Here is a 27,120-nt window from a genome sequence, read left to right on the forward strand (position 1 = left end):
CCCAGTCGATCCAATCTTTCCTCATAGCTAAAATTTTCCAGATCTGGCAACATCCTCGTAAATCTCCTGCACTCTCTCTAGTGCAATCACATCTTTCCTGTAATGTGGTGACCAGAACTGTACATAGTACTCAAGCTATAGCCTAACTAGTGTTGAATACAGTTCTAGCATAACTTCTCTGCTCTTATATTGTGTGCCTCGGCTAATAAAGGAAAGCATTCCGTATGTCTTTTTAACTACCTTATTGACTTGTCCTGGTATCTTTAAGGATTTGTGGACATACACTCCAATGTCCCTCTGTTCCTCCTCTCAATATCCTCCCATTCATTGTGTATTCCCTTGCCTTGTTGCCCCTCCCCAAATGCATTAGCTCACTTTTCCAAATAAAATTCTATTTTCCACTTTTCTGGCCAATTGATCAGTTCATCGATATTTTCATGCTTTCTTCCTCACTGTCAACCAAACAGCCAATTTTTGTACCATCTGCAAATTTCTTTATCATGTCCCCTACATTTAAGTCTAAATCATTAATATATACTACAAAAAGCAAGGGACCGAGTACTGAGCCCTGTGGATCCCGACTGGAAACAACCTTCCAGTTGCAAAAACACTCGACAACCATTACCCTTTGCTTCCTGCCACTGAGCCAATTTTGGATCCAATTTGCCACTCTCCCTTGGATCCCATGGGCTTTTACTTTTTTGATCAGCTTGCCATGTGGGACCTTGTCAAAAGCCTTGCTAAAATCCATGTAGACTACATCAAACACACTGCCCTCATCGACCCCCCTTGCTACCTCCTCAAAAAATTCAAACAAGTTAGTCAGACATGACCTTCCCTTAACAAATCCATGCTGATTGTCCTTGATTGTCCTTGATTAATCTGTGTCTTTCTTAATGAAGGTTTATCCTGTCCCTCAGAATTTTTAATAATAATTTTCTCACTACCGAGGTTAAACTGGCCTGTAATTACTTAGTTTATCTCTTCCTCCCTTTTTAAACAATGATACAATGTTATCAGTTCTCCAGTCCTCTGGCACCACTCCTGTAGCCAGGGAGGATTGGAAAAAGATGGTCAGAGCCTCTGCAATTTCCTCCCTTGCTTCTTTTAATAACCTAGAATATATTTCATCCAGTCCTGGCGATTTATCAACTTTCAAAGATGCTAAACCCCTTAATACTTCCTCTCTTACTATGTTTATTCCATCCAATATTTCACACTCTTCCTCCTTAACTTCAGCGTCGGGGCATCATCCCCCTCTTTTATGGCTGGTCCAGTTGAATTTCTGGTCAATGGTGCTCCCCAAAATTATGATGATGTAATTTTCCAACAATATTATAGAAGTAGAAAAAAGAAAAGTACTTACTCCTATGTTCATATTAGTGCAAAAATAGTATTATGGTCATTAAAGAGTGAGAAGTATGCCTCCTGGCTGTGTACTGTGGTTGTTGGGGTAGGCTGCATGGTGAGAGAAATTATTGTTAAGCATTGACTCGCACAGATTCTATTGAGACTAATTAGCAAATTTTTCTTGCAGGAGAGGATATTAAGAAGTGCCAGGACACAGACTGCAGCACACAAGAAGCACATCAGGATGAGCCACAATTGCCAGAGAGCACAGGCTTGCTTGTGACACCTGATACTTTGAGATATGAGCCTTGTTCGTCTGATGTGGTTCCATCTTCACCCTCGTCATCGACCAGGTAACTTTTCTTTTCCTTCTCTTCCACACTGCAACACCGGTAAATGCGTGAGGTGGTTCCCTGTCGGGGTGTCATGACATCAATCATTGCTAATGATATGTCACGAGCACTTCATTCACACACGGTGTCCAAAATATCACAGCCGGTCTGTGTATGTGCAGGATACCAATACCCACTTTGCAACCAGATTATAGGGAGACTGGCTACATTCTTAATACTGATGAGCAATAGGCATATCACAAGCAGTAGAGACCTGTCTTCTCAAGACACAGAGCTTTATTTCCCTCTCTCTTTCTTCATTTTCTCTCCTAATGGCACTGAATATTGCTGGGTTTAGTTGCAACATCAGTGGAAGTTCTCCAATATCATTTTGAGGAAGCTATTTTTCATGTATGACCTTGGACAAGCTATTTGAACATGAAGCTTCTCATAATTAATCCCTTCCATATCCCTTTGTGTCCTCACTTAATGTATATAAGCAGAATTTCCAGGAGGTATCAGTCCTAATTGATCAGACGTAAATGTGGCAGAGCAGTGCACTTAAATTCTCGTAAAACCCACCCTGCATATAAAAGTAGCCTTTGATGTATCAACCTGCTCTGCTGAGAGAGCAAATTGTGCTTAAACAACTGACAGTTATTAAAATGAAATATAAACAGCAAAGTCTTGTCTCCATGATGCAGATGCCAATTACAGCTCAGGTAGGTTTCTGTTGGCTAATTGGCAGAATGTTGTAATTCTTTGAACATGTTGGTCACTGTTAACCAGCTGCAAATGTGGCTCCAGTGACTGCAGGCTGCTTAATAATCTCTTCCAGCTACGCCTATTTAATGAACAAAACCAGATTCAAATTCTATTCTGTCTTCAATCCTAACCTGCTCAATCATCAAGATCGATTACAGCAGTACTTGGACTGAATTAATTTAGATTTGTCTGTTGGCTTACTTTTTTGGAAGTTTATATTTTTCTGGGGAAGGCAGGTCTCTGCTGCTTGTGATGTATCTTTTTCTAGTTGGTGATAAGGGACCACTTTCATTCTGTAATAAAAACAGAACATGCTGGAAATACTCAGCAGGCCAGACAGCATCTGTGGTGAGAGAAACAGAGTTAACATTTCACGTTGAAGATCTTTCGTCAGAACTGGAAGATGTCAGCATGTTACCTGCCACTATCTCAGCAAAACCCCAGCCCTGCACGAGATAGAAAAGGCCTTCCGTCAGCTTGAGAACAACAAGGCATCAGGGGCAGATGGAATCCCCGCTGAGGCACTAAAGTATGGCGGTGAAGCACTATTGGCACGAATGCATGACCTCATCTCTCTTATCTGAATGGAGGAGAGCATGCCGGGAGATATCAGAGATGCCTAATCATGACCATCTTTAAAAAAGGGGACAAGTCCGACTGCGGCAACCACAGAGGAATCTCCCTGCTGTCAGCCACTGGGAAAGTTGTCGCTAGAATCCTCCGCAACCGTCTTTTCCCTGTGCCTGAAGAGCTCCTCCCAGAGTCACAATGTGGATTCCGTTCACTAAGGGGTATAAGGAACATGATCTTCGCCGCACGACAACTACAAGAGAAATGCAGAGAACAGTACCAACCCTTGTACATGGCCGCTTTTGACCTCACAAATGTCTTTGACACTGTCAACCGTGAGGGACTATGGAGCGTCATCCTCCGTTTTGGCTGCCCCCAAAAGTTTATCACCATCCTCCTCCGCCTGCTCCACGACGACCGACATGCAAGCTGTGATCCTGACCAACGGATCCACCACAGACCCAATCCATGTCTGGACCAGGGTCAAGCAGGGCTGCGTCATCATGCCCAACGCTCTTCTCGATCTTCCTCACTGTAATGCTCCATCTCACTCTCATCAAGCTCCCCGCCCCCCCCCCCCCCCCCGAAGTGGAACTAAACTACAGAACCAATGGGAACCTGGTCAACCTTCGTCGTCTCCAGGCTAGATGCAAGGTCGTCCCATCCTCTGTCATTGAATTACAGTACGCGGATGATGCTTGCGTCTGCGCACATTCAGAGGCTGGACTCCAAACCATCGTCAGCATCTTCACCGAAGCATACGAAAGCATGGGCCTTACACTAAACATCCGTAAGTCAAAGGTCCTCCACCAACCTGACCCCGCCACACAGCACTGACCCCCGGTCATCAAAATCCTTGGCGAGGCCTTGGACAACGTGGGCCATCTTCCGTACCTCGGGAGCTTAAATAGAAACATAGAAATATAGAAAATAGGTGCAGGAGTAGGCCATTCAGCCCTTCGATCCTGCACCGCCATTCAATGAGTTCATAGAAACATAGAAACATAGAAAATAGGTGCAGGAGTAGGCCATTCGGCCCTTCTAGCCTGCACCGCCATTCAATGAGTTCATGGCTGAACATGCAACTTCAGTACCCCATTCCTGCTTTCTCGCCATACCCCTTGATCCCCCTAGTAGTAAGGACTTCATCTAACTCCTTTTTGAATATATTTAGTGAATTGGCCTCAACAACTTTCTGTGGTAGAGAATTCCACAGGTTCACCACTCTCTGGGTGAAGAAGTTTCTCCTCATCTCGGTCCTAAATGGCTTACCCCTTATCCTTAGACTGTGACCCCTGGTTCTGGACTTCCCCAACATTGGGAACATTCTTCCTGCATCTAACCTGTCTAAACCCATCAGAATTTTAAACGTTTCTATGAGATCCCCTCTCATGTTGATCCAGTCTTTCTTGATATGTCAGTCCTGCCATCCCGGGAATCAGTCTGGTGAACCTTCGCTGCACTCCTTCAATAGCAAGAATGTCCTTCCTCAAGTTAAGAGACCAAAGCTGTACACAATACTCCAGGTGTGGCCTCACCAAGGCCCTATACAACTGTAGTAACACCTCCCTGCCCCTGTACTCAAATCCCCTCGCTATGACGGCCAACATGCCATTTGCTTTCTTAACTGCCTGCTGTACCTGCATGCCAACCTTCAATGACTGATGCACCATGACACCCAGGTCTCGTTGCACCTCCCCTTTTCCTAATCTGTCACCATTCAGATAATAGTCTATCTCTCTGTTTTTACCACCAAAGTGGATAACCTCACATTTATCCACATTATACTTCATCTGCCATACATTTGCCCACTCACCTAACCTATCCAAGTCACTCTGCAACCTCATAGCATCCTCCTCGCAGCTCACACTGCCACCCAACTTAGTGTCATCTGCAAATTTGGAGATACTACATTTAATCCCCTCGTCTAAATCATTAATGTACAATGTAAACAGCTGGGGCCCCAGCACAGAACCTTGCGGTACCCCACTAGTCACTGCCTGCCATTCTGAAAAGTACCCATTTACTTCTACTCTTTGCTTCCTGTCTGACAACCAGTTCTCAATCTACATCAGCATACTACCCCCAATCCCATGTGCTTTAACTTTGCACATTAATCTCTTGTGTGGGACCTTGTCGGAAGCCTTCTGAAAGTCCAAATACACCACATCAACTGGTTCTCCCTTGTCCACTCTACTGGAAACATCCTCAAAAAATTCCAGAAGATTTGTCAAGCAATATTTCCCTTTCACAAATCCATGCTGACTTGGACCTATCATGTCACCTCTTTCCAAATGCGCTGCTATGACATCCTTAATAATTGATTCCATCATTTTACCCACTACCGATGTCAGGCTGACAGGTCTATAATTCCCTGTTTTCTCTCTCCCTCCTTTTTTAAAAAGTGGGGTTAAATTGTCTACCCTCCACTCGATAGGAACTGATCCAGAGTCTATGGAATGTTGGAAAATGACTATCAATGCATCCGCTATTTCCAAGGCCACCTCCTTAAGTACTCTGGGATGCAGTCCATCAGGGCCTGGGGATTTATCGGCCTTCAATCCTATCAACTTCCCCATCACAATTTCCCGACTAATAAGGATTTCCCTCAGTTCCTCCTTCTTACTAGACCCTCTGACCCCTTTTATATCTGGAAGGTTGTTTGTGTCCTCCTTTGTGAATACCGAACCAAAGTACTTGTTCAATTGGTCTGCCATTTCTTTGTTCCCCGTTATGACTTCCCTTGATTCTGACTGCAGGGGACCTATGTTTGTCTTTACTAACCTTTTTCTCTTTACATATCTATAGAAGCTTTTGCAATCCGCCTTAATGTTCCCTGCAAGCTTCCTCTCGTACTCTATTTTCCCTGCCCTAATCAAACCCTTTGTCCTCCTCTGCTGAGTTCTAAATTTCTCCCAGTCCCTGGGTTCGCTGCTATTTCTGGCCAATTTGTATGCCACTTCCTTGGCTTTAATACTATCCCTGATTTCCCTTGATAGCCACGGTTGAGCCACCTTCCCTTTTTTATTTTTACGCCAGACAGGGATGTACAATTGTTGTAGTTCATCCATGCGGTCTCTAAATGTCTGCCATTGCCCATCCACTGTCAACCCCTTAAGTATCCTAGCCAATTCACGCCTCATACCTTCAAAGTTACCCTTCTTTAAGTTCTGGACCATGGTCTCTGAATTAACTGTTTCATTCTCCATCCTAATGTAGAATTCCACCATATTATGGTCATTCTTCCCCAAGGGGCCTTGCACAACAAGATTGCTAATTAATCCTTTCTCATTACACAACACCCAGTCTAAGATGGCCTCCCCCCTAGTTGGTTCCTCGACATATTGGTCTGGAAAACCATCCCTTATGCACTCCAGGAAATCCTCCTCCACCGTATTGCTTCCAGTTTGGTTAACCCAATCCAAATGCATATTAAAGTCACCCATGATAACTACTGTCCCTTTCTTGCATGCACCCCTAATTTCCTGTTTGATGCCCTCCCCAACATCACTGCTACTGTTTGGAGGTCTGTACACAACTCCCACTAATGTTTTTTGCCCTTTGGTGTTCTGCAGCTCTACCCATATAGATTCCACATCATCCAAGCTAATGTCCTTCCTAACTATTGCATTAATCTCTTCTTTAACCAGCAATGCTACCCCACCTCCTTTTTCTTTTATTCTATCCTTCCTGAATGTTGAATACCCTTGGATGTTGAGTTCCCAGCCCTGATCATCCTGGAGCCACGTCTCTGTCATCCCAATCACATCATATCTGTTAACATCTATTTGCACAATGAATTCATCCACCTTATTACGGATACTCCTTGCATTAAGACACAAAGCCTTCAGGCTTGTTTTCTTAACACTCTTTGTCCTTTTAGAATTATGATGTAGTGTGGCCCTTTTTCTTGCCTTTGTTTACTCGGCCTTCCACTATTGCTTTTTACCTTACTACCATCTGTTTCTGACTCCATATTACTTCGCCCTGTCTCGCTGCATAGGTTCTTATCCCCCCTGCCATATTAGTTTAAACATTCCTGAACTGCATTAGCAAATGTTACCCCTAGGACATCAGTTCCAGTCCTGCCCAAGTGCAGACCGTCCCTTTTGTACAGGTCCCACTTCCCCCAGAACTGGTTCCAATGTCCCAGGAATTTGAATCCCTCCCTCTTGCACCACTGCTCAAGCCACATATTTATTCTAACTATCCTGCTCCCTCTACTCTGATTAGCACGTGGCACTGGTAGCAATCCAGAGATTACTACCTTTGAGGTCCTACTTTTTAATTTAACTCCTAGCTCCCTAAATTCAGCTTGTAGGACCTCTTCCCGCTTCTTATCTATATTGTTGGTACCTACATGTACCACGACAACTGGCTGTTCACCCTCCATCTCCAGAATGCTCTGCAGCCTCTCCGAGACATCCTTGACCCTTGCACCAGGTCAGCAAGGGCAGATATCAATGATGAGGTCCAACACCACCTGTGTGCCAGCGCAGCCTTCGGTCGCTTGAGGAAGAGAGTGTTTGAAAACCAGGACCTCAACTCTGGCACCAAGTCTACAGGGCAGTGATACCCTCCTATATGGCTCAAAGATGTAGACCATATACAGTAGACAACTCAAAGCGCTGGAAAGGTACCATCAGCGATGTCTCCGCAAGATCCTGCAAATCCACTGGGAGGAGAGACGCACCAACATCAGTGTTCATGATTAGGCCAACATCCCCAGCATCGAAGCACTGACCACCCTCAACCAGCTCCGTTGGGCAGGCCACATTGTCCGCATGCCCGACACGAGACTCCCAAAACAAGCGCTCTACTCTGAACTCCTACACGGCAGCCGATCCCCAGGTGGGCAGAGGAAACGTTTCAAGGACACCCTCAAAGCCGTCAAGATAAAGTGCAACATCCCCACCGACACCTGGGAATCCCTGGCCCAAGACCACTTTAAGTTGGGGAAGAGCATCCGGGAGGGCGCTGAGCACCTCGAGTCTCGCCGCCGAGAGCATGCAGAAACCAAGCGCAGACAGCGGAAGGAGCGTGCGGCAAACAAGTCCCACCCACCCTTTCATCAACCACTGTCTGCCCCACCGGGACAGAGACTGTAATTCCCGTATTGGACTGTACAGTCACCTGAGAACTCACTTTTAGAGTGGAAGCAAGTCTTCCTCGATTTCGAGGGACTGCCTATGATGATGAGGTTTTAAGCAAGTAAAGAGGGGAGGAATGAACAAAAGGGAAGGTCTGTAATAGGGTGGAAAGCTGGAGAGATTAAATGACAAAAGGAATGAATGGTGCAAGGCAAAAGGGGGTGGTAATGGGACAAGTAAAGAAAGGCAAGATGGCTCTAGAGGAGGTGTAAATGGCAACAGCAGAACTATTACCAGCATCTGCTCTCTGGAAAAATGGTAGCAGTGGTTATGATTTTAAATTGTTGAGCTTGATGTTGAGTCCGGAAGGCTGTAAAGTGCCTAATCGAAAGATGAGGTGCTGTTCCTCAAGCTTGTGTTGAGCTTCATTAGAATAGTGTAGGAGGAAGGGGACAGAGAGGTGGCAATGGGGCGATGAATTAAAATGGCAAGTGTCCGGAAGCTCAGGGTAGCGCTTGCAGACTGAGCGGAAGTGTTCAATAGTGTTGACCCAATCTGCATTTGGTCTCCCCATTGTAGAGGAGAACACATTGTGAGCAACAAATACAGTATGTTAAATTGAAAGAAGTACAAGTAAATCGCTGTTTCACCTGGAAGGAGTGTTTGGGGCCCTGGATGGTGGGAAGGTGGAAGTGAATGGACAAGTGTTGCATCTCTTGTGCTTGCACGGGAAGTTGCCGATCGAAGGAGAGTGGATGTTGGGGCTGATTGAAGAGTGGATCAGGGTTTCGTGGAGGGAACGGTCCCTTCGGAATACTGAAAAGGGATGGAAAGATGTGTTTGGTGGTGGCATCGTGCTGGAGGTGGCCATTGAATGTGGAGGCTGGTGGGGTGAAAGGTGAGGACAAGGAGGACCCTATCATGGTTCTGGGAGAAAGGGGAAAGGGTGAGAGCAGAAGTGCGGGAAATGGGGCTGACACGGTCGAGTGCCCTGTTAACCACGGTGGAGGGGAATCCTCTGTTGAGGAAAAAGGAAGACGTTTCAGAAGCACTGGCATGAAAGGTGGCATCGTCAGAATGGATGCAACGGAGAAACTGGGAGAATGGAATAAGTGTCCGTACAGGAAGGGAAGTGGGAGAAAGTGTAATTAAAGTGGCTGTGATTGTCAGTGGGCTGACAGGAGATATTGGTCGATAGCCAATCCCCAGAAATTGAGATAGAGAAGTCGAGGAAGGGAAGGGTAAAGTCAGAAATGGACCATATGAAGGTGAGGGAACTTGCATTCTGTAGTTTCTACGGTTTTTTCTCATTTCACCAGAGTGCCCCGCCATTAATCACTGCTGCATTCATTATTTAATGCTATCAACCACCAGTATGTGTAAACAGAACTTTGAAGTTGCTATCAAAATAATCAATGAATGAAGTTATCGTATATTCTGGCAAACCATAGCTGCTGCATTGTCCCAAATAACATAGAGCGCAGTGTTTAGTTGTCTCGTGGGAATGTTTTATAGATGTTGACAAAATAAACGTCCAACACATAAAAGACCTCTCTGTCATCTCTCTGCCTCCTATAACGTGAGTTTGGGCAGTCTTAATCTAATTCCGAGTGGCCCACAGCATAAAACTTAGTGCAATTCGGCACTTAAATGGCAATCTCACTTGGAGAGGTCACAAATGGTTTCCAGTTCCCACTAATGTGAAGAATTAAAAATTGTTACATTAGTGGAGAAAGTCATGCTCTTCAGAGATTGGAGCTAAGCCTCATTATTGGGGCAGTGTCGAGGGAGCTTTAACCTGCAGCTGATCATGCGAGACATAGTCTGGGAGTATTTGATGCTAACAAAGCTCTCCATTTCCCAGCTGTAACATTCATTACTTTAATCAGCGAAAAATTTCACAAAGTGACATTGAAGAAAATAATTAGTAAAACAGCACCGTGTAATAAATAGCAAGAATAGCATTAAGCCCCTCAGCGCTGGTAACGGAAAAAGCTCATGTATACCAACCTAGAAAACTAGCTAAAGCTGACTTAAAACTTCAAAATAACTGACAGCTCTGAATACAGATTTGTGACATGTAAAGACAAGGAGTTAGACTGAGTGCGCAATAAGAATGGGCTTAACATCACCTACACTGCAGGCATAATAACCAAAGAAATAGGAGCAGGAGTAGGCCATTTGGCCCCTCGAGCCTGCTCTGCCATTCAATAAGATCATGGCTGATCTGATCCTGGCCTCAACTCCACTTCCCATCCCGCTCCCCATAATCCTTGACTTCCTTATCATTCAAAAATCTGTCTATCTCCATATTTTCAAAGACCCAGCCTCCACAGTTCTCTGGGGTACAGTATTCCAAAGATTCACAACCCTCTTAGGTTATTATGCCTGCAGTGTAGGTGATGTTAAGCCCATTCTTATTGCGCACTCAGTCTAACTCCTTGTCTTTACATGTCACAAATCTGTATTCAGAGCTGTCAGTTATTTTGAAGTTTTAAGTCAGCTTTAGCTAGTTTTCTAGGTTGGTATACATGAACTTTTTCCGTTACCAGCGCTGAGGGGCTTAATGCTATTCTTGCTATTTATTACACGGTGCTGTTTTACTAATTATTTTCTTCAATGTCACTTTGTGAAATTTTTCGCTGATTAAAGTAATGAATGTTACAGCTGGGAAATGGAAAACTTTGTGAGCATCAAATACTCCCAGACTATGTATCGCATGATCAGCTGCAGGTTAAAGCTCCCTTGACACTCCCTCGATATTCCTTCTCATTTCTGTTTTAAATGAGCGACCCTTGTTCTGAAACTATGCCCCCTTGTTCTAGATTCCCCCATGAGGGGAAGTATCCTCTCTGCATCTACCCTGTCAAGCCCCCTCAGAATCTTATATGTTTCAATAAGCTCACCTCCCATTCTTTTCAACTCCAAGGAGTAAAGGCCCAACCTGCTCAACCTTTCTTCATAAGACAACCCTTCATCTCAGGAATCAACCTCGTGAACCTTCTCTGAACTGCCTCCTGTTGTGTATCTGAAAAGCATGCACTCCCATGTTCCGCCACCAGGGAGTGCATCCCCTGAAGTCCCAAGGGATCCCAGCATCCCTTGGGAGCACTGTATTTTAGCCGGCCCCTAAGGCCTGTTCTTCACTTGGGAGTGTCTTAATAAAGACTGAGGTAACTGTTACTTTAACCTCCCTGCGTGCAGTCTCATCTGTGTTAGGAACACAATAACTGGCGACGAGTATACGAATCCAACGCAAAGATGTAGCAAACTGTGGGCATCCTGGAGAAGTTCTCGGAGGGTGAGGACTGGGAAGCCTATGTCGAACGCCTAGACCAGTACTTTGTGGCCAACGAGCTGGACGGAGAAGGAAGCGCTGCAAAAATGGAGAGCGGTCCTTCACACGGCCTGCGGGGCACCAACCTGCAGCCTCATGAAGAATCTTCTGGCTTCTGAAACACACAGATGGGTCGTATGAGGAGCTGTGTACACGGGTGCAAGAGCATCTTAACCCAAGGGAGAGTGTGCTGATGGCGAGGTATCGGTTCTACACGTGCCAGCGATCTGAAGGTCAGGAAGTGGCGAGCTACGTCGCTGCGCTAAGGCGACTTGCAGGACAATGTGAGTTTGATGGCTACCTGGAGCAGATGCTCAGAGATTTTTTGTACAATGCATTGGCCATGAGACCATCTTACGAAAACTTTTGACTGTAGAGACACGGACCCTCATTAAGGCCATTGCAATAGCACAGGCGTTTATGTCCACCAGTGATAACACCAAACAAATCGCTCAGCACACAAGTGCTAGCAATATTCATGAATTAACTGGAACTGTGTTTGCGAGCAGAAATGTATAGGGCAGAAACCACGAGTCTGCAACTGCCAGCAGACCTCAGGTGACCCAGATGACTCAAAGTCCGCAACAAAGGATGAATGCAAGGCAGTTAACACCTTGTTGGCGTTGTGGAGGCTTCCATTCAGCCTATTCATGCCACTTCAAAGGGTATGCTTGCAAGAGCTATGGAACAATGGGGCATCTCAAACGAGCTTGCAGACGAGCTGCAAGCCCTGCAAAACCTGCTAACCACCACGTGGCAGAGGAAGATCGGTCCATGGTGGATCAAAGCAATTTCGAGCCTCAGAGCGAGGAGCCAGATGCTGAAGTACACGGGATGCACACATTTTCGATGAAATGTCCACCTATAATGCAAAATGTAAAATTGAATGGCTTACCCGTAGCCATGGAACTGAACACTGGCGCTAGCCAATCCATCATGAGTAAAAAGATGTTTGAGAGACTGTGGTGCAACAAGGCACTCAGACCAGCCCTGAGCCCCATCCACACGAAACTGAGAACGTAAACCAAAGAGTTCATCACTGTCCTGGGCAGCGCCATGGTCAAGATCACCTACGAGGGCACAGTGCACAAACTGTCACCCTGGATTGTCCCGGGCGATGACGCCACACTGCTTGGAAGGAGCTGGCTGGGCAAAATCCGCTGGAACTGGGATGACATCCGAGCGCTATCACATGTTGATGAGGCCTCATGTACCCAGGTTCTTAAGAAATTTCCTTCTCTTTTTGAGCCAGGCATTGGAAACTTTTCCGGGGCAAAGGTGCGGATCCACTTGGTCCCAGAGGCACGACCCATTCACCGCAAGGCGCGAGCGGTACCTCACATGATGAGGGAGAGAGTGGAAATCGAGCTGGACAGGCTACAACGCGAGGGCATCATCTCCCCAGTGGAATTCAGTGAGTGGGCCAGCCCGATTGTTCCAGTACTCAAAAGTGACGGCACGGTCAGTATTTGCGGCGGTTATGAAGTAACTATTAATCGTTTCTCGCTACAGGACCAATACCCGCTACCTAAGGCAGACGACCTATTTGCGATGCTGGCAGGAGGCAAGATATTCACCAAGCTCGACCTGACTTCGGCCTACATGACGCAGGAGCTGGAGGAATCTTCGAAGGGCCTCACCTGCATCAACACGCACAAGGGACTGTTCATCGACAAGAGATGCCTGACAACAGCTGCAGCGATCTTCCAGAGAAACATGGAGAGCCTACTCAAGTCGGTGCCACGCACGGTGGTTTTTCAGGACGACACATTAGTCACAGGTCGGGTCACGGGTCAGGACACCTGCAAAACCTGGAGGAGGTTCTCCAGCGACTGGATTGCGTAGGACTGCGGCTGAAGAGGTCGAAATGCGTCTTCATGGCAACAGAAGTGGAGTTTTTGGGGAGAAAGATCACGGCGGACGGTATTCGGCCCACAGACGCCAAGACAGGCTATCAGGAACGCGCCCAGGCCACAGAACGTCACGGAGCTGCGGTCGTTCCTGGGACTCCTCAACTATTTTGGTAACTTCCTACCGGGGTTAAGCACCCTCTTAGAGCCCCTACATGTGTAATTACGTAAAGGTGAGAACTGGGTATGGGGGAAAAAAACAAGTAGTTGCTTTTGAGAAAGCCAGAAACATTTTATGCTCCAACAAGCTGCTTGTATTGTATAACCCGTGTAAAAGACTTGTGCTAGCATGTGATGCGTCGTCGTACGGAGTCGGGTGTGTATTACAACAAGCTAACGTTGCGGGGAAGTTGCAACCTGTCGCCTATGCATCCAGGAGCTTGTCTAAGGCCGAGAGGGCCTACAGCATGATTGAGAAAGAGGCATTAGCGTGTTTGTTCGGGGAAAACAAAATGTATCAGTACCTGTTTGGCCTCAAATTTGAGCTGGAAACCGATTACAAGCCCCTCATATCCCTGTTCGCTGAAAACAAGGGGATAATTACTAATGCCTCAGTCCGTATACAAAGGTGGGCACTCGCACTATCAGCGTATAACTATACCATCCGCCACAGGCCAGGCACCGAGAACTGTGTGGATGCTCTCAGTCGCCTACCATTGCCCATCACGGGGGTGGAAATGGCGCAGCCTGCAAACTTGTTGATGGTGGCGCAGCCCGCAGACTTGTTGATTGTCATGGAAACGTTTGAAAATGATAAATCACCTGTCACAGCCAGCCAGATTAGGACTTGGACCAGCCAAGATCCTCTGCTGTCCCTAGTAAAAAACTGTGTACTGCATTGGAGCTGGCCAGCATCCCCGTTGAAATGCAAGAGCTTAATCAAGCCGTTCCAGCGGCGAAAGAACGAGCTGTTCATTCAGGCAGACTGCCTGTTGTGGGGTAACCGTGTAGTGCTACCCAAAAAGGGCAGGGAGACGTTCATCTCGGATCTCCACAGCACACACCCGGGTATAGTAATGATGAAAGCGATAGCCAGATCCCACGTGTGGTGGCCCGGTATCGACTCTGACTTAGAGTCCTGTGTATGGCAATGCAGCGTGTGTGCTCAGTTGAGCAACGTGCCTAGAGAGGCACCACTAAGTTTGTGGTCCTGGCCCTCCAGACCTTGGTCGAGGATCCATGTCGACTATGCGGGCCTGTTTCTCGGTAAAATGTTCCTGGTGGTGATGGATGCTTTTTCAAAATGGATTGAATGTGAAATAATGTTGGGAAGCACCGCTACCACCACCACCATTGAAAGCCTGAGGGCCATGTTTGCCACCCACGGCCTGTCTGACATGCTGGTCACTGACAACGGGCCATGTTTCACCAGTGCCGAATTTAAAGAATTCATGACCCACAATGGGATCACACATGTCACCTCTGCCCTGTTTAAACCAGCCTCCAATGGGCAGGCAGAGCAGGCATACAAACAATCAAACTGATCCTTAAACGAGTCACAGAAGGCTCACTCCAAACCCGCCTGTCCCGAGTAATGCTCAGCTACCGCATGAGACCCCACTCGCTCACAGTGGTGCCCCCGGCTGAGCTACTCATGAAAAGGACACTTAAAACCAGACTCTCGCTGGTTCACCCCAACCTGCATGATCAGGTAGAGCGCGGTCGCACCACTGTGTCACGGGAAATTGATCTGAATGACCCTGTGTATGTGCTAAACTATGGACATGGTCCCAAGTGGATCGCGGGCACGGTGATGGCTAAAGAAGGGAATAGGGTGTTTGTAGTCAAACTAGACAATGGACAAATTTGCAGAAAGCAGCTGGACCAAACGAGGCTGCGGTTCACAGACTGCCCTGAACAACCCACAGCAGGCACCACCTTTGTCGAGCCCACAACACACACCCAAAGGATCAACGACACCACCCCGGACCAGGAAATCGAACCCATCACGCCCAACAGCCCAGCAAGGCCAGGCTCACCCAGCAACCCTGCAGGGCCAACAACACGCCAGCCCAGAAAGGGCACAGCCAACACACCAGAACAGACATTTGTACCGAAGCAATCCATCAGGGAAAGAAAGGCTCCCGACCGCCTCACCTTGTAAATAGTTTTCACTTTGATTTTGGGGGGCGGGGGGGGAGTGATGATGTGTATCTGTAAAGCATGCACACCCATGTTCCGCCACCAGGGAGCACTGTATATAAGCCGGCCCCTAAGGCCTGTTCCTCACTCTGAAGTGTCTTAATAAAGACTGAGGTCACTGTTACTTTAACCTCCCTGCAGTCTCATCTGTGTTAGGAACACAATACCTCCAATGCAAGAATATACTTCCTTAAATAAGGAGACCGAAACTGTATGCAGTACTCCAGGTGTGGTCTCACCAACACCCTGTACAGTTGGAATTTTATATTCCATCCCCTTTGCAATAAAGGCCAACATTCCATTTGCCTTCCTGATTACTTGCTGTTACCTGCATGCTAACTTTTTGCATTTCATGCACAAGAACCACCAGATCCCCCTGTAGTACAACATTTTGTAATTGCTTCCCATTTAAATAATAATTTGCTTTTTTAGTTTTCCTACCCAAGTGGATAACCTCACATTTTCCCACATTATAGTCCATCTGCCAATTTTTTCCCCACTCACTTAGTCTATCTATATCCATTTGTAGATTCTTTGCATCATTTTCACAACTTGCTTTCCCACCTATCTTTGTATCATCAGCAAATTTGGCTATGTTATACTCGGTCCCTTCATCCAAGTCATTAATATAAATTGTAAATAGTTGAGGCTCCAGCACTGATCCCTGTGGCACCCCACTAGTTACAGTGACCCATTTATGCCGACGCTCTGTTTTCCTCTATCCTCAATCCGCGCTAATGTATTACCCCCAACCCCGTGAGCTCTTACCTTTTGCAGTAACCTTTTGTGTGGCACCTTCTCGAATGCTTTCTGGAAATCCAAATATATAACATCAACTGGTTCTCCTTTATCCACTCTGCTCGTTACATCCTCAAAGAACTCCAGCAGATTTGTCAAAAATAGTTTCCCTTTCATAAAACCATGCTGACTCTGTTTGACTGCATTATGATTTTCTAAATGTCCTGCTACTACTTCCATTATGCATTTTTCCAATGACAGGTGGTAGACTAACTGGTCTATAGTTTCCTGCTTTCTGACTCCCTCCTTTCTTAAATAGAGTTGTTACATTTGCAGTTTCTCCAGAATTCAGGGAATTTTGGTACATCCACTATCCAATGCATCCACTATCTCTGCAGCCACTTCTTTTAAGACCCTAGGATGCATGCCATCAGGTCCAGGGGACTTGGCCAAAATTGTGCCCAATAGGTGGACATGACTTGCATCAATTTTTTTGGAGTAAGTTTTTTCTGGCGTAAGTTTAAAAAATGCCATTTTCCGCAAAACATTTGCTCTAGAGTAAGTCAGTTAGGTACGATTTTTTTAAAGTTTTTTTTTTGAAAAGGGGGCGTTCCCAGACACTTACGCCAGTTTTGGCCATTTATGCCACTTTGGCCAGCAAAAACGTACTCCAAATCGACTTAGGTCAGCGTATGTGGCCAGCTCTGAAAAACATTGCGGGCAGTTAAGAATTCGGCGCAGGTACATTTAAAGCACCAAGACTTATAAAACACTAAACAAAGCACAAAAATAAGCATTCAATAACAAATAAAAAATAGAAGGAAGCAGAGGACCTGCACCAAGACTTACAAAACACTAAACAAACCCCAAAAAGTAATAAGCAATCAATCAATAACAAATAAAAAATAGAAGTCCTACCTTTATGCCAGAATCAAATTTTTTTTTAAAGTCCCAACCCCCCATCAAAACACTCTTTCTCGCCCCCCCCCCCCCCCACTTAAACCACTCTTTCTCCCCTCCCAAAAAAAACTCTCCTCCCCAAAATCAAAACTCTCAAGCACAACCATCAATAAATAAAAAATAAAACCGAAGTCCTACCTCGGCCCGGGAACTCGGCTGGCCGGTGCGGGAGGCCACTCGGCCAAGGGTAAGGTGCTGCGAAGATCGGGGCATCCCTTCGGCCGGGGATCGGGGCTGTGAGCACCGGGTCCTGCTCACAGCCCGCAGGACACGCTGGAAGGGCGAGGAGCATGCGCACAGACTTCACTGAGCATGCGTGCAGCTGCCCGCAGCGTTTTCTGCGCTGGCCTGTTGCTCTGCCCCCCACTTCACTATCTATGCCACGCTGGGACACCGGAGACTCGGCAGAGCGGGCAGGATGGGGCCCCTTTTTTTTGCCGCCGTTTCCAGCATGCAAAGTCGGCGCATTTAAGGTAAGTGCGCCGAAAAAAAGGGTTGGGGAAAATTGGGCCCTTAGTCCCATAAATTTGCCTAGTACTTTATCTCTAGTGATAGTGATTGTTTTAAGTCGTTTGTCGTCGTCCCCCCAACCAATTATTGGGATGTTTTTAGTGTCCTCTACCGGGAAGACCAATACAAAATATTCGTTCAAAGTCTCTGCCATTTCCTTTTATTAATTCTCCAGTCCCATCCTCTAAGGGACCAACGTTTACTTTAGCTACTCGCTTCCTTTTTCTATACATGTAGAATCTCTTACAGTCTGTTTTTATAATTTCTTGCTAGTTTACTCTCATATGCTATCTTCTCTGTCTTTATCATTTTTTTAGTCATCCTTTGCTGGTTTCTAAAAATGTCCCAATCCTCTGGCCTTCCACTGTCCTTCACAACATTGTATGCCTTTGTTTTCAATTTGATACCATCCTTTACTTCTTTAGTTAGCCAGGAATAGTTCATCCTTCTGGAATGTTCTATCTTCTAGTTTCACACTGGAATAAATCTTTGCTGAGAGTTATGAAATCTCTCTTTAATTGTTTGCCACTGCGTTTCTGCAATCTTACCCTGTAAGGCTGCAGAAAGATGTCATCACCTTTACTGCAGTGCACAAAAGCGCAATTAGCAGCAGTGGTGATGTAGAAATTACTCCTTGGGGATCTGTGTACTGAAGGCATGAGGATTATTTTAGATGAGGCATGTCCCCTCCAGAACATTTTGATTTTTGACATTTGGTTTTGGTGCATTTAATGCTATTTTGGAGTCGCGTGTGAATTTCGTTTTTTTTTTAATTCAGTAAAACACACCATCTCCCCACACCCTATTTTATATTCAGTCCTTGACAATTCTAAGTAGAGGAATTATAAAATGAAGCCAGTTAATGTATCAACACCAGGGCACAACCCGCTTATCTCAAAAACATAGTTCGAACCAATATTGAAGAAAATAAGTCTTTACAAGAAAGTTTCTTTTGAGGAAAATAAAGTTGTTAGATGCATAATTTAACAGCTTATATGCTAAAGGTAACTTATTTGGAGACGAACACTAAATAAGCACACCATGACTGGGACTCTCAGAAACCAAACAGTTATTTTAAATGTTTTCTACCTCTTGCTTGTACACAGTGAAGAATGGGGAAAAGTGAAGTCTGTTCTGCCTGTCCGCCAATGTATTGGGTTCTGACAAGTTTTGGTCCCATCTTCCACATTATCTGGTTGATTCAGACAGCCTCCACTGTATGCTATTTGAAATGCTATAAACTCATCCACCTCGCCACCTCCCTTGTAATGTCTCCTCATTTGGCTTGCTGTTCATTTTTGTCTGATTACGCCTCTGTGAAGGACCTCTGGAGGTTTTGCTACGGTAAAGACTCCATATAAATGCAAGTTGTTGCTCATTTGCCAGGATTAACGTTATCAATTCCCTTTATAATGGTGACAGCATCTCTTGGCTCACTCTGGTCTTGATTTGCGATGAAGCTAAACACTGAATTACAATTCTTTAGATGTAAACATGTGCAAGGCATTCCCTGTATTTCTTGTCACTGTGGTTAAAAACAGAAAATGTTGGAAATACATGGCAGAAAAGTCAACATTTGTGAAGAAAAAAGACAAGTTATGAAATTTCAGAATCAATGATCATGTCAGGATTGAAGTTGAAGTTCTGTGTTGAATTAGCCAATAGCCTCACAACCAAAAACAAAACACAGCAATATTCACTGCCCTGGCTCACTCACATTACTATTCATGAAGAAGCATGCACAAACAAACCTAACTGGCTGCTGTTTGTAAGCTTTTCACTGTGACAGTGGTTGTGAAAGAATAACAAATACATGGATAAGAAGCAATGCAGAGTAGCAGACTTATTCAGAAAATAAAAGCACGTGGGATTAACTGGACGGTGGTAACCCGGGTGCGTAATTGGCTAAGGGATAGGATGCAGAGAGTAGCGGTGAATGGATGGTTTTCTGATTGGAGAGAAGTATGCAGTGAGGTCCCCCAGGGATCGATATTTGGACCGTTGCATATCTTGTTGCATATAAATGACCTGGATTTGGGTATAAGGAGTACAATTGCAAAGTTTGCGGATGATACAAAACTTGGCAACAAAATAAATAGTGAGAAGGTTAATAACAGACTTCAGGAGGACGTAGACAGACTCGTAAAATGGACAGACACATGGCAGATGCAACTTAATGTGAATTTAATGGCACTTTGGCAGGAACAACAGGGAGAGGATGTGATTATCTGCACAAACATCTTTGTGGTCTTCTGTGCAAGTGCACGGTATCCCGGAGGTGCGCATGTGCACCAGATCTTCTTATTCGCATGTGCGCTGTTTATTGAAGCTGCGCAGGCGCAGTACCCAACAGTTGCAGCCTGCACCGTTGGCCATGCTTTCCTCGGCTCCATAAGGAGAAGGTCACTGGATCAATCCTCCCCACTAGTAGGGGGGGGGCAAGGGAGGAATTTGAGGAGGGAAGAGAGAGTGAATCAGAGGGGAGAGAGGAGGAACCGAAGGGGGGAAGAGTGCTTTGTATCGGTAAAGCATGCACGCCCATGTTCCGCCACCAGGGAGCTCATCCCCTGAAGTCCCAAGGGATCCCAGCATCACTTGGGAGCACTGTATATAAGCCGGCCCCTAAGACCTGTTCCTCACTCTGGAATGTCTTATTAAAGACTAAGGTCACTATTACTTTAACCTCCCTGTGAGCATCCTCATCTGTGTTAGGAACACAATAACTGGCGACGAGTATACGAATCCAACGCAAAGATGCAGCAAACTGTGGGCATCCTGGAGAAGTTCTCGGAAGGTGAGGACTGGGAAGCCTATGTCGAACGGCTAGACCAGTACTTTGTAGCCAATGGAGAAGGAAGCGCTGCAAAAAGGAGAGTGGTACTCCTCACAGTCTGTGGGGCACCGACCTACAGACTCATGAAGAATCTTCTGGCTCCGGTGAAACCCACAGATAAGTCGCTCCTTCCGTTCCAGAATGCCATGCATATAACACTAGACAGCATGAATATTACTAATGTGAGACTGACCATAGGAACTCATACATTGTTCAGTATATTTGATATAGTTACACTATTGTGATACTCCTAACCTCACCGTTGCAAGCTAGCTGAGGTCTTATTTCACAACTTTACCATGGACATGCTGCAGAGTTAGTAAAATCAGTGTGAACTTTCTGCTCCTACACAAGACCCTACTTTTCTTTTTCAAACAGCTTTTTTCCCTTGTTAATTGAAGGCTGTCGTTTAGGTCGGTAGCATTCTCACCTCTAAATCAGAAGATTCAAGCCTCACTCCAGAGACTCGAGCACATAATCTAGGCTGACACTTCAGTGAAGTACTGAGGGAGTGCTGCACTGTCGGAGTGCCATCTTTCAGATAAGATGTTAAACTGCGAACCTGTCTGTTCTCAGGTGCACGTAAAAGATACCTTGGCACTATTTCAAGAAAGAGCTGGTGAGTTCTGTTGATGTCTGAATAATATTTATCCCTCAAACCAACATCACTGAAACAGATCACCTGATCATTCATCTCATTACTATGTACAAATTAGCCTTTCCTACTTTACAACAGTGACAAAAGTACTTAATTGGCTGTGAAACACTATGAGACGTCCTGAGTTTGTGAAAGGCACTATTTTTTTATTTTACCAGATTATTATCCCACAGGATCCCTCCATCGTATTGTGTGGCACTCATCATCATAGGCAGTCTCTTGGAATCGAGGCAGACTTGCTTCCACTCTTAGCATCAGTTCTCAGGTGGCTGTACAGTCCAATACGAGAACCACAGTCTCTGTCACCGGTGGGACAGACAGTGGTTGAAGGGAAGGGTAGGTGGGGAGCGTGGTTTGCCGCATGCTCTTTCCGCTGCATGCGCTTGATTTCTGCATGCTCTCAGCGATGATACTCGAGGAGCTCAGTGCCCTCCTGGATGCACTTCCTCCACTTAGGGCGGTCTTTAGCCAGGGACTCCCAGGTGTCAGTGGGGATGTCGCACTTTATCAGGGAGGTTTTGAGGGTGTCCTTGTAACGTTTCCACTGCACACCTTTGGCTCGTTTACCGTGTAGGAGTTCCGAGTCTCGTGTCTGGCATGCGAACTATATGGCCTGCCCAACAGAACTAATCAAGTGTGGTCAGGACCGAGATGAGGAGAAACTTCTTCACTCAGAGTTGTTAACCTGTGGAATTCTCTACCGAAGAGAGTTGTTGATGCCAGTTCAAAAGGGAGTTAGATATGGCCCTGACTGCTAAAGGGATCAAGGGGTATGGAGAGAAAGCAGGAAAGGGGTACTGAAGTGAATGATCAGCCATGATCTTATTGAATGGCGGTGCAGGCTCGAAGGGCCGAATGGCCTACTCCTGCACCTATTTTCTATGTTTCAATGTTTCAATGCTGGGAATGTTGGCCTGGACGAGGACGATAATGTTGGTGCGTCTATCCTACATAGAACATAAGAACATAAGAATTAGGAACAGGAGTAGGCCATCTAGCCCCTCGAGCCTGCTCCGCCATTCAAAAAAGTCATGGCTGATCTGGCCGTGGACTCAGCTCCACTTACCCGCCCGCTCCCCATAACCCTTAATTCCCTTATTGGTTAAAAAATCCCAGGGGATTTGTAGGATCTTGCAGAGACATCGTTGGTGGTATTTCTCCAGCAACTTGAGGTGTCTACTGTACATGGGCAACGTCTCTGAGCCAGAGAGGAGGGCGGGTATTACTACCGCCCTGTAGACCATGAGCTTGATGACAGTTTTGAGGGCCTGGTCTTCAAACACTCTTTTCCGAAAGCTGCACTGGCGCACTGGAGGCGGTGTTGGATCTCGTCGTCAATGCCTGCTCTTGTTGATAGGAGGCTCTTGAGATAAGGGAAGTGGGCCACGTTGTCCAGGGCCGCGCAGTGGATCTTGATGTCTGGGGGGCAGTGCTGTGCGGCGAGGACAGGCTGGTGGACAACCTTTGTCTTACTGATGTTTAGCGTAAGGCCTATGCTTTCGTACGCCTCAGTAAATACGTCGACTATGTCCTGGAGTTCAGCCTCTGTGTGTGCACAGACGCAGGCATCGTCCGCATCCTGTAGCTCGACGACCGAGGTTGGAGTGGTCTTGGACCTGGCCTGGAGACGGCGAAGGTTGAATAGCTTCCCACTTGTTCTGTAGTTTAGTTCCACTCCAGCGGGGAGCTTGTCAACTGTGAGGTGGAGCATTGCAGCGAGGAAGATTGAGAAGAGGGTTGGGGCGATGACGCAGCCCTGCTTGACCCCGGTCCGGATGTGGACTGGGTCTGTGATAGACCCATTGGTAAGGATCACGGCCTGCATGTCGTCGTGGAGCAGGCAGAGGATGGTGACGAACTTTTGGGGGCATCCGAAATGGAGAAGGACGCTCCATAGACCTTCGCGGTGAAGAGTGTCAAAGGCCTTTGTAAGGTCGAAGGCGGCCATGTATAAGGGCTGGTGCTGTTCCCTGCATTTTTTCTGCAGCTGTCGCGCTGCAAAAATCATGTCTGTTGTGCCCCGGAGGGGACGAAATCCGCACTGCGACTCCGGGAGGAGCTCCTCAGCCAGAGGGAGAAGACGGTTGAGGTTGAGGAGGACTCTAGCGACGACTTTCTCAGTGGCTGATAGCAGGGAGATTCCTTTGTAGTTGCCGTCTTGTCCCCTTTTTTAAAGAAGGTCACGATCACTGCATCTCTAAGATCTCCCGGCATGCTCTTCTTCCTCCAGATGAGAGAGATGAGGTCATGCATTTGCGCCAGCAGTGCCTCTCCACCATACTTTAGTGCCTCAGCAGGGATTCCATCCGTTCCCATAGCCTTGTTGTTTTTTAGCTGTTTTATGACTTTTTCTACCTCGTGCAGTGTTGGGGTTTTACTGAGGTGGTGACGGGTAGCATGCTGCGGAATGGAGTCGAGAACACTCGAGTCAAAGGCAGAGTCTCGATTGAGGAGATCTTCGAAGTGCTCCTTCCAGCGGGCCCTGACTGCCTCGGTGTCCTTGATGAGTGTTTCCCCGCTCTTGGCCAACAACGGGGTGGGGCCTTGACTGCGCAGTGTCCTTGCACAGTGCTGCACTGTCGGAATGCTGTCTTTCAGATAAGATGTTAAACTGCGAACCTGTCTGCGCTCTCAGGTGGATGTAAAAGATCCCATGGCACTATTTCAAGAAAGAGCTGGTGAGTTCTCCTGATGTTCTGAATAATAATTATCCCTCAAACCAACATCACTGAAACAGATCATTTGATCATTCATCTCATTACTAATTGCAAATGAGCCTTTCCTACTTTACAACAGTGACAAAAGTACTTAGTTGGCTGTGAAACACTGAGACATACTGAGGTTATGAAAGGCAGTATTGTTTTTATTTTACCGGATTATTATCCCACAGGATCCCTCCATCGTATTGTGTGGCATTACCACCGTGCTAAATGGGATAGATTCGGAACAGATCAAGCAGCTCAAAACTAAGCATGCATGAAACGCTGTAGGCCATCAGCAGCAGCAGAATTGTACTCCACCACAATCTGTAACCTCATGGCCCGGCATATCCCTCACTCTACCATTATCATCAAGCCAGGGGACCAACCCTGGTTCAATGAGGAATCAGTGAGCATGCCAGGAGCAGCACCAAGCGTACCTAAAAATTAAGTGCCAACCTGGGGAAACTGCAACACAGGACTACATGCATGCTAAGTAGCGGAAGCAGCATTCTATAAACAGAGCTAAGTGATCCCACAATCAATGGATCAGATCCTGTCACATCCAATTGTGAATGGTGGTGGACAATTAAATAACGAAAGGGAGGAGGATAATATCCCCATCCTCAATGATGGCGGAACCCAGCATGCAAGTGCAAAAGACAAGGCTGAAAGGTTTGCACCCATCTTCAGCCAGAAGTGCCGAGTGGATGATCCATATCAGCCTCCTCCTGAGGTTCCAACCATCACAGAAGCCAATCTTCAGCCAATTCGATTCACTCCACGTGATATCAAGACGCAGCTGAGCGTATTGGATACAGCAAATGCTATGGACCCCAACAACATTCCGGCTGTAGTGCTGAAGACTTGTGCTCCAGAACTAGCCACGCCTCTAGCCAAGCTGTTCCAATGCAGCTACAGCACTGGTATCTATTCGACAATGTGCAAAACTGCCCAGGTATGTCCTGTCCACAAAAAGCAGGACAAAGCCAATCTGGTCTACTTGCAATCATCAGCAAAGTGATGGAACGTGTTCTCGATAGTGCTTACCTCCTGACTCCCCAAAGTCTTTCCACCATCTACAAGGCACAAGTCAGGAGTGTGATGGAATACTCTCCACTTGCCTGGATGAGTGCAGCTCCAACACACTCAAGAAGCTCGACATCATCCAGGACAAAGCAGCCAGCTTGATTGTCACCCCTGCCACCACCTTAAACATTCACTCCCTCCACCACCGACTTCTTTGGCAGTACCTCCCAAACCTGCGACCTCTATCACATAGAAGGACAAGAGCAGCAGGTGCATTGGAGCACCATCATCTGCAAGTTCACCTGCAAGTTACACAGCATCCTGACTTGGAAATATATCTCCATTCCTTCATCGTCGCTGGGTCAAAATCCTCCCTAACAGCACTGTTGGAATTCCTTCACCACACGGACTGCAGCGGTTCACCACCACCTTCTCAAGGGCAATTGGGGATGGACAATAAATGCTGGCCTTGCCAGTGATGCCCACGTCCCAGAATGAATTTTTAAAAAACGATTTAGCTCTCTTCCAGTCCCGAGCCTAGAGGCAGCTCTATAGACCCTGTTTCAAAGGTTGATGCCATAAAATATATTAAATTCTTTCCAATTCGGTGCAATACTTTGTAAAGTCAGGGGCCACCCTGTCAAAGCACAGTGACACTAGAATGGGTGTCATTTAATCCCCCTGTTTTTTCCCTTTCTCCCAAAGGTGATCCATCTGTTCACAAACTCTCTCCCTTATGAGCGAGGGTTGGCACTTGTTTCACCGTAACTGAGCATTGTTGGTTTTTTATTATTTTGATTTATGGTTACAACAACAAATACTTGCATTTATATAGCGCCTTTAACATAGTAAAACCTCCCAAAGTGCTTCACAGGAGCAGGATCAAACAAAATTTGACAAGGAGCCAAATAAGGAGATATTAGGGCAAAGAGCTAGGTTTTAAGGAGCATCTTAAAAGAGGAAAGAGAGGTAGAGAGTCGTGGAGGTTTAGGGAGAGAATGCCAGAGTTTAGGACCTAGGCAGCTGAAGGCACAGCTGGCAATGGTGGAGCGATTAAAATCGGTGATGCTCAAGAGGCCAGAACTGGCGAAGCACAACGATCTCAGGGGATTGTAGGGCTTGAGGAGGTTACAGAGATAGGGGTGGACAAGGCCATTCTTTCGCGATGGGTTGTTGTGGGTGCTGAGGACCTGGATTGCTGCTGTGTAACTTTATATTTATTTCAGTATTTGTTCCAAATTGTTCTGGTTGCTATACACTTTCGGCTCTTGGGGTTACATGAGGTTTAATTCCTGTACTGAGTCTAAAACAATGGCAGTCAAAACAACCCAATCAGATGTAGAGCATTCTTATAGGAATAAAGAAAGCTAGACTTGAGGAATGAGTTGCCAGAAATTGGACAGCATAAATGGGTTCAAGAGACAACTGTATGCAATTCTGGAGAGAAAAACATTGAAGGCAACAGTGAGAAGGTGGGGTCGATCTATCGAAAAGAGACAAGCTTGTTGGATCCAATGGTCTTTCCTTGTTTCTAATTGTTCTCATGTTGTAATGCAAGTCACGGGCAGATATTGAACAGAGGTCAGGCACTTCCCTATAGAAGGGAGGAGAACTCCGCTTCCCACCCCATATCCTCACCTACTTCCACCTCCCTAACATTGCATGTCTCCGCTCGTGACTTAGTCCATCTTCTCTCAAACCGTCATCCATACATTTGCAGACTCGACTATTCCTATGTTCTCCTGGCCGGCCTCCCATCTTCCACCCTCTGGTGTCTTAGCTGTGGCTCAGTGAGTAGCACTCTCACCTCTGGGTCAGAAGGTTGTGTGTTTAAGTCCCACTCCAGGGACTTGAGCACAAAATCTAGGCTGACACTCTGAGGGAGTGCTGCACTGTCAAAGATGTCGTCTTACGGATGAGACATTCAACCGAGGTCCCGCCTGTCCTCTCAGATGGATATAAAAGATCCATGGCATTATTCGAAGAAGAGCAGGGGAGTTCTCGCGGTATCATGGCCAATATTTATCCCCCAAGCAACATCACTGAAACAGGTTATCTGGTCATTATCACATTGCTGTTTGTGGGTCCTTGCTGTGTGCAAACTGGCTGCCGCATTTCCGACACTTCAAAAGTACTTAATTAGTTGTAAAGGGCTTTAGGATGTCCCGAGGTCATGAAAAACATTAATAAAAATGCA

The 27,120-nt window shown here is 46.3% G+C and overlaps 1 protein-coding gene across 1 annotated transcript in view; it reads left to right on the forward strand.

The window, feature by feature from the left end:
- Positions 1–27,120, forward strand: part of rad18 (RAD18 E3 ubiquitin protein ligase) — a 489,896-nt gene that overhangs the window by 336,686 nt on the left and 126,090 nt on the right. Inside the window, exon 11 of the mRNA XM_070895750.1 lies at positions 1,538–1,703. Within this exon, the coding sequence (XP_070751851.1) occupies positions 1,538–1,703 (166 nt within the window). The remainder of the gene's footprint in view (positions 1–1,537; positions 1,704–27,120) is intronic.

This window comes from Pristiophorus japonicus, chromosome 12, assembly GCF_044704955.1.
Source record: "Pristiophorus japonicus isolate sPriJap1 chromosome 12, sPriJap1.hap1, whole genome shotgun sequence".
In the NCBI taxonomy this organism is placed as follows: domain Eukaryota; kingdom Metazoa; phylum Chordata; class Chondrichthyes; family Pristiophoridae; genus Pristiophorus; species Pristiophorus japonicus.